The 8516-nt window shown below is 36.3% G+C and overlaps 2 protein-coding genes across 2 annotated transcripts; both read right to left on the reverse strand.

Annotated features, from left to right (window-relative positions):
- Positions 1-302: 302 nt before the first annotated feature.
- On the reverse strand, positions 303-1914 carry LOC111789423 (phytochrome A-associated F-box protein-like). The gene has a single exon (XM_023670192.1). It carries the CDS (start codon positions 1586-1588, stop codon positions 596-598), a length of 993 nt encoding a protein of 330 aa, XP_023525960.1. The 5' UTR covers positions 1589-1914; the 3' UTR covers positions 303-595.
- Positions 1915-4051: 2137 nt separating this feature from the next.
- LOC111785725 (NADH dehydrogenase [ubiquinone] iron-sulfur protein 5-B-like) lies at positions 4052-7637 on the reverse strand. Its single transcript, XM_023666109.1, has 2 exons — positions 7381-7637; positions 4052-4418 (listed from the first exon to the last, which is right to left on the reverse strand). The coding sequence occupies exons 1-2, from the start codon at positions 7528-7530 to the stop codon at positions 4317-4319; spliced, it is 252 nt and encodes an 83-aa protein (XP_023521877.1). The 5' UTR covers positions 7531-7637; the 3' UTR covers positions 4052-4316.
- Positions 7638-8516: the final 879 nt, after the last annotated feature.

The following is an 8516-nucleotide window of genomic DNA, read 5'->3' on the forward strand; positions in this document are numbered from 1 at the left end:
TAAAAACATTCGCATTTGATACAAGACTAATCTCTAGAACAAACACGATAAGTAGGTTTGGGTGTTGTTACAATTTCGTTCATCGAATTTATACTTATACGACAAGATATTGAAATTGTGAGACGGAAGAAGATAACGTCATCCCTTTCCCGAGTTGATGGGACACCTAAAATCTGAGTCCTTTAGATTTATCTCTAAACAAAATGAAGGTATATTAGTTGTCTTATAAGATAGTCCATACGCTCACGAATGTTAAAGAAGAGATATCAACTTCAAACCTCGTAAACCAAAACAAATCTCGATCCGGGTAACCCAAAATTAGTAGTCATATTCGCAAACGGAACGAAAAACATGTAGAATTCAAATTTAAGAGCAGAGAGATGAAATCAACAGCAATCCTTTCAATGGAAGCTCATATCCAATCTCATAAAAACAGGAAAAAAAAAAAAAAAAGAAGAATCAAAGTTGAGCGATAGAATGATGTAAATTATAGACATAAGAACTCCCTGGTCTCCCTCCCAACATATTCCCTCCATTGATTTCTATAGTTCTTATGGATTTGAATGAGAACAAACCAGAAGTGAGCTTGATCATGTTAGGGGTACAATGGCAGATCCGTCCAAGCTCCAGAGACATGCCCATTCTCACAGACATAAGCTCGAACAACTGGCTCACCATCATCATGGTACCCAAAAACCCGCCTCAAACAGAACCCAGAATGCAAATCCCAAGTCTCATTGCACGAGCAAAACGCACATTTCAGATCAAGTTTGTTCCTGTTCCCATCTTTGATCGTTCTCCATACATGAGAACCTTTGAAGTTCTTGAAAAAGCCTCTAAAAAGCATGTAATTCCGCTTCTCTTCAATATGAACACAGCCAGGCCAATCACAAATGTATAAACAATCGCCTCTAAATTGACTCCTAAGCAGCTTATTTCCTTGTTCCCTGCTTAAATTCCAAACCCCAGATGCCAAATGCGACCCCATAGACCTACAGATCTTCCTCCTTTTGGAAGCACAAAATTCCCCATCAGACACAAAAACCCCCTTCTCGACCTTCGTACCACCGATTTGAGGGTCGAGAACATCCGGGGATTCAGAATCGTTATATACAGTATCAAGATACAGATCATCGTAAAGCGACCAAGCACAATCAGAAGCAGAAGCAGAAGCAGAGAGATCAGAATTAACCTCAATTTGAGCAGTGGAGGACTCCGATTCGTGTTTCGAGTCATGAGTCGAGGAGCTCAATTCCAGATACTTTTCATCTGGACCGAGTTCCCGCTCGAGCCCGAAATCGGAATTCTCGAGAAGAACGCCGGAATGGTGCAAGCCTGGACAACAGACGGCGAGCTTAAGAAGCGAGGCCCAGCCGCCGGGGGGAACAGAGTCGCCAACGACAAGATCGGCGACAAGAGAAGGGATGGCTTGATTACACTTGTTCTTCCAGCAGATATTACGGATTGTAGAGGAGAATCTGGTGGAAACACAAGCCAGACGAGCCCAGTAACAGGGATTGTCTTCGAGCTTGAAGAAGATGTTGAGAAGAATGTCGTCGGGGAGGGTGGAGAAGAGGGATTCCGCCATTGCTGAAAGTGAGGAATGGGAAAGGGGAATCGAGGGTTTTGAATGGCTTATAGGGATGTGAGAGAGAGAGAGAGAGATTGGGATGGTGAAGGGATTGGTGGTGGGAGTGGAAGACTGTCCTGTCGATGCCTATACTCACCATTTGCATCCACACACCGTCCTCTGGTTTTGCGTCCACACAAATAGACCGATTTGCATCATAGGAACACCAGCTATTCTCCAATAATTCTCTTTCCCAACTCTTCACCGACGGATACCTAAAACTCCTCCAAAAACCTTTGAAATCACCATTTTATGTTTGTTTTTAGCATCGATCACTATCGAGTTATATAATCGAATACTATTGCGTTATGTTTACTTTATTAATTGTATGGGTTCTTTTAAACGTTTTATGGGTAACTTCGAAGGTCAAATTTTGTGTTGGATTAATTTTGAGTTTATTGAACACATTTTTAAGCTCATACATCTCTATAAGTAAAAATTTTAAAAATTGATGTGACGTAAAATTAAAGTTCTACAAACAACCTATTAGCCAAAAAATCAAAATTTTATGGATCTACCCAGCATCTTTTTAAAGTTTATGGGAATAAACTTGTAATCATCTTTTTTTTTTTTTCTAACTAAAACAAGGGGTAAATGTGTGATGGTCCCTAATGTTTGGACCCTTGAGTTTAAATACTTAAATAGGTCTGTCATAATTTTGAATGAATGATAGTAAGAAATTAAGGATGGATTTAATACCATGTAAAATAAAATAAAATAAAAAGATTGAAAAGATGTTTAAAATGTAAGAGACTAAAAGAATGAAAATTAAATTAAGAAAAAACAAAAAAGAGTTGACTGAATAATGAATTAGGCCTATATAATATAATACAAGCATGGAATTGTCTTTTACATTATTCATAAACCTGAATGTATAAAAGGCTAATTATAGTATTTGTCTATAATGTATGCTGAGTCGTTCCAATCAATATGAGCCAGCAATACATTCATTGAATCATCAACTTCAAAAGAAAACCATTAATACATCTTGAAAATTGAATTATGTTTCTACGATGCAATACATACGACAAGACTGGATGAATAGCATCGCAAACTAAAATGTTAAACAAACAAGACAAAGAGGATGAATCACTTGAGAAAAAAGAAACAATATATATTCAATAAACGTAAGTATTTTACCCTTTTAGTAATGTTAAATCACCAAAAGCACTTTTCACCTTAAAATGAACAATGAATACAATCCTCAAAATATATATAGACGGAAGGATAGTACAAACAAATTTAAAGCTAGGAAGTAAATACACAACAGTTAAAAGCATCTTCTAGAGGAGGGAAAGTTTAAAGAAAGATATGAAAAAAAGGAGAAAGAAAAAGGTAGAAAAGGATTGGAAAGGTGAGAGAGACGAAAGTGAAAGAACCAACATAAAGATGTGGTGGTGGGTGTTGCAATGTATGTTTTGATGGAAAATATCTATAAAGAAGAGGTGAAACCACTGGCCGAGGACATTCAAAGGACAAACACTTGAGCCCCATCGATAAGAAAGGAATCTAACCATTTCACCTCACACGTCTCCCAATCACTACTGTTTTTGTTTTTGTTTTTGTTTTTGTTTTTCAATCTGCGTTTTACTTTGTTTAGCATCACAAATACCTTTCATCCATAGTGCTCCTCCCCATTACTCTTAAAAGTTCACTTTCAACTTTCAACCCCAACCCCAAACTTCCCGAGCTTTGTGTTTAACTGATCCTTGAACTTTTAAAAATGTTAACTGGTTTTTAATTTTCAATTTTGTGTCGAATGGAATCCCTAAAATTTCAATTTTATATGAAATAGATTCTACAACAGTTTTAACCTTTTCTAAAAAGCAAAGACCTACTAAATACAAAATTGAAAGTTTAAAGTCATGCGATGCACACAAAACAAGAGGTGTAGACATTGTTGTGGCATAGATTCAAAGAGCCAACTCAATCAAGATAGAATTCTCAGGGTAGGTTTGTTCAATCATGATAAATGAGAAATTAAAAAATGACTAAAATACGTCCCAAGGAGAGGACATCAATATCTGAAACCATTGAACTAACTCCCTGTTATGGAGGCCTAAACAGATCTTGACCGAAAATCTTTCAAAAATTAAGCACAGTTTTTTTACTGAACTACTGACTCAAAATGCATATCAACCATCGAAGTTAAAATTTTGACACATATGGCATTTGATGCACAAATTCACAATGTCCTACCCTAGCCATTTAAAAATTTCATCCAGCATTTCAGGTCGACATATTGGGGTTGGGAATAGAGGTAAGTGAGTAATACCAGTTAGAGGCCCTTCCAAACGTCTCTGACATCCGTTGAGGCCCCTCCCTTCTCTGTGGATGGCAATATAAATACTACATTGACCCTTCTTCGCCAGACCATTTGGGAAGGGGAGGAGGGTCGTCCTATATCAATAGAAATGACAATGTGCTAAGAGCTTATTGATTAAACCAAAACTTGGAAATAAGTGGCATTAACACATTCACATCATCCTCATCAAGCAGATAATGCTGCCCCCTTTTGATAGAGCAAGGAAAAAAAGAAGTGAATTGACCTTGTTGCATGACTTGTGAATTTCATACCGGATTCAAGAAAGACAGAATAGAATGTAAATAACAAGCCAAAAACTGTTCAAATAACAACGCATGTCTATGCATTCTGCATTATTCAATCTCTGAATGATGATTATGACTATGCATGAGCAGCATCAACATGTTTACCCTCTTTGGCCTCCCCTTTGGCCACTCTTAGTTTACGCTGCTCCTCTTTGTAGACACGGTTTCTTCTTTGAAACTGTAAGGAATGGTTCAAACAAGCAAATTGAATTAGGACGGATTCTTACAAAGCAAGCAGAATCAATTTTTAATAAAAGCAGAACATACTCCTTGCATTTTAGGGCATATTTGGAAGATTTTGAAATGATTACAATTGCTTGTACGGTATTCCAAACCACTCTGAAAACATGCTTTTAATTATTCAAAACCAATTTTTTATGATGCTAAAATCGCGTGTAAAATGATGCATCAAGTTGATTTTGAATGACTAAATTATGAGTGATTCTAAACCTAACAAAAGCGATTTTAACCATTACAAAATCACTTATAAACATGCTCTAGACGTTTATCCAGGTTTTCCTATTCTATAACGACAGTGTGCTTAGCCCTTGTATAATGAATTTTGCAATTAAACACTTCGATTAAATTTTTTGTTTGTTTCAGAAATCTGAACTAATCTCCCGCTGAACTCAAGCCCCAAAAAAGAGTAATACTTCAGCCACCATAAAACTTCTCACTAATATATTCATGTCTAGAAGTGTGAGAAACAAGTGATAGAATAAGTACACTTTTGTTATTTTAGGGAAAGAAATCAAACTTTCATCGAAAAAAATGAAAGACTACAAGATCATACAAAAAACAAGCCCAAAAGAAACAGGTGTCTGACTCTAACTGCAAAAGGGGCTTCGATCAAAAGAACGACCCCAAGACCACAATTACAAAAAGGCCTAATGACCAACGACCACAAGGAAGCATTAAGCCTAACAACCTCTAAATCTCCTCATCCCACTTCTCATTCTCCTAAAAAATCTCATTACAACTCTCAGCAAGGAAGCCGTCTCTCCCTAAAGGGAGGATTCAAAAGCACCCCTCCAACAACGATCGTCCATCTCTATGGTCCACGTCACTAACACCAAACAAGCTCCTCCAATGACCCTAAAGATAGTTTGCAAACTAACACTCCCATAACAAATGATCCATGTACTCCTCATGCCTCCTACAAAGAATGCACCACTGCGAGTACAAAACTAAGGAAGAGTGTCTTTGGACACAATCGAAGATATTAACCTTCTCAAGTAAAACTTGTCATGCATAAAACGTCACTTCATTAGGAATTTTGAGCTTCCATGGGAGGAAAAAAAGAAGCACCAGAGCAGCTACCGACGCATGAGGAAAAGACATAATAAAAATATGAATGGAAGAAGAAACCCCTAGAAAGGTCAGAGGTCCAGACCCTAGCATCCCTTCTCCAAGGGGAAATACACTGAGGGATATAAAGGAGAGTTGCACCTTGATAGTCCCTATAAGTAAGAAGACACGGAAAGCCTAAAGAGATTGAAGAACAGTTGCAACACTGAAGCCACTGAATGCAACTTCTTATCTGTAAGGAATCTAAGAAATACAAATGGAAACTAGACAGTGTCAAAAATAACATTCGAAAATGTGATGAAGGTGGAGGGTTTCAGCACCAAGGTGAATAATATTGAAAGATTCTAGTTGCAAAGATTGACGCTGCTAAACGAACCACTTCACATATTAAAATGCTCATAGACATAGTTTGCCCCGAACAACATAAAACATTACTTTTGTATTTCCTACTTGTTCCCCATTAAAGTTTCTTCTCTTCCTTATATAAAGACATTCTTATATTATTCAATACATAAAGCCACCACGTTATCCAAAAATTGACTTTACTTATCATAATTTTCTGTTAAACTTAGCGTTTGGTGTTGTTTAATTGTCTTTTTACATTCAAATCTTCGTAGATAAGTTGAATCTTCAACAACCTAAAGATCTGCTGAAATCCATTGAGGAGAGACCGCTGGCAGATTCGAAAAATCAAGCATAAACACACTGTATGTTCAATTACGAAACCTNTTTCTTAAAAAAATCCCCCCCCCCCCCCCCCAAAAAAAAAAAACCCTTGGATGCATGGTAAACCATAATTTCTTTGTTTCTCTCTCTTACATCCAAAGATATAAAACCACAATCATATTGTTCTGGCCTCCAATAATTATTTCTCCAAAGAGATTGTGCATATATTCATATCCTTGGAAAGAGGATAAATAATAAGTTTAGTCTCTAAACCTTGAGCCTTGTGTCTATTTAGCCCATAAACTATCCAACTTTCAAATTTCTTTCGAATTTTTTAAAAATCATAGATTAGTAGACACAAATTTGAAATTTGATGGTTCCATTAGACTTAAAATTCAAATTTATATCGAATATGTCAATTAATTTAGAATTTTCATAGATATATTCAACACAAAATTGAAAATTTTGTGATCTATGGCACACATTTGAAAGTTCATGGACCAAATAGACACAAACCTCAGAGTTCAAGGACTTACAAGCATAAAATCATACTGTTGCGATTTAACAGAATGCCTAAACAGACTATAACTTTCACTAATCCAACTTTAGTAAAAAGGAGGCAATCGTGATAAGCAATAACAAGCAATGTGTGGTAAGCTGTTCGCTTTAAGAAAAAGGAGATAACCCGTCCTCTAATTATCCGAGTAACAGAAAATGTAAGAAGCTTAGACTGAGAGCTCCACCTTGCTTTTATAAAACATTCATTCTTGTTAATGATAACTCTAAAACATACATCAAAAGATTGAGAAACAATGTGAAACTCGAACTGGAAGCCACAGAACCTTCTTATTTTCATTGATACGACTCAACCTTTCCCTAATAGATCACTAGCACCTAAAGCCTCGATAATCGAAGTTATCGCAATTTAAGTTCCTAAAGAAATTTTGTAGTTATATAGAAAAACAGATCTAAACCAAATCTCAGGCAACCGCCTCCGGATGCGATGTTGAAAACATGAGCAAAGGTCGCATTAGGCATCAGAGGCTCGAAGAATCAAAGAGCCACACATCTAATCCCTATTCAGGCAATTAATCTAACTTATACATGAAAAATTGGAGGAAAAACAAAACAGAAGTGAAAAAAGTAAGGGAAATGGAAGGTCTCACCTCCTTGGAATGGTGGAGGCACTCTAGGTAATCTTCACGGAGTAGAGCACAGTCCTTTGGTTCTCGGCAGCGGGACATACAATCGCTGAAGTCAATCCAGAAATCGTAGCATCGGCCCTTGTTCCCGGTGATTCCCCAGCCTGAAGCCATCTTCTGAATCTCTCGAGGTTACCACTGAATCGGAGTCTCTGGTTTGCGAGTTATGTTTGGTGTGGCTCGAGCCGTTGCGACGGAGTGGAAATTTGCGACTAAAATTACCCAACTATAATGGATTTTGGTTCGGGTTTTGCGGGAAATTGGGGCAAAAAAGTAATTTCCTTTTCAATTTACTATATTGCATAACATCCCAATCAACTATATACTTCATTATTTATTATTATTATTAAATAATAATAATAATATAAATATATATAATTCCATTTTTGCCCCTAATTCACTACAAAATCGGTTGATGAACTGCAGTGGCATTATCTTTTGCATCGAGGTAGTGTGGTGTCGACGACAATACTGAGGTAAAGGAAGTGTCGACGTCAGGGGTGGATGGGATCTTGTGGTGGCGTTATTTTTTGCATCGAGGTAAGGGAGACTATCGACATCGACTCGTAACAGTCAGAGAAGAGGAAATGTGTGAGTTGAAAGGAGGAAGGTTCGGTCGTGAAGCCTATGAACCCAATAGACACAAACTCCAAACACGATAGGTAAAAAAAAAGTAATTTATACCTCTTTATTCTTATTTTGAGTTCCATGATTGTGAGGTGGGAATTAAATCACCCGCTTATGATACTTGATTCATATTGTTACCTTAATAAAAAAAAATATATATATATATAATGTTTTATTCGTAAACTTATTTAATACATGATAATAACTCGTCAAATATGATATTTTGAAATATATTTTAATAATTAGTTAGATATATTTAAGATATTTTGGGAGTGGTCAGTAGTATATTTTATTTTAGATGATTAACAGTATATTTTATTTTATTTACCAGATTTAGTTAGTTATATAGTTTTTTAATGTTTTTTTGTATTAGTTGATAGTTTGTATCCTATTTAAACGTGGTAAACATGAATGAAGATCATACTTTCGATCCGATTCTATTTCTATTTCTCATTCTTAACCTATAATAATTA

Source organism: Cucurbita pepo, chromosome LG02, assembly GCF_002806865.2.
Source record: "Cucurbita pepo subsp. pepo cultivar mu-cu-16 chromosome LG02, ASM280686v2, whole genome shotgun sequence".
Lineage (NCBI taxonomy): Eukaryota > Viridiplantae > Streptophyta > Magnoliopsida > Cucurbitales > Cucurbitaceae > Cucurbita > Cucurbita pepo.

Excerpts from the sequence above, each read along its gene's own strand:
- LOC111789423 (XM_023670192.1), bottom strand. The coding sequence starts at position 1,588 with ATGGCGGAATCCCTCTTCTCCACCCTCCCCGACGACATTCTTCTCAAC.
- LOC111785725 (XM_023666109.1), bottom strand. The coding sequence starts at position 7,530 with ATGGCTTCAGGCTGGGGAATCACCGGGAACAAGGGCCGATGCTACGAT. Across the intron at positions 4,419-7,380 it reads GCCTCCACCATTCCAAGGAG|TTTCAAAGAAGAAACCGTGT; the intron begins GTGAGACCTTCC and ends CATTCCTTACAG.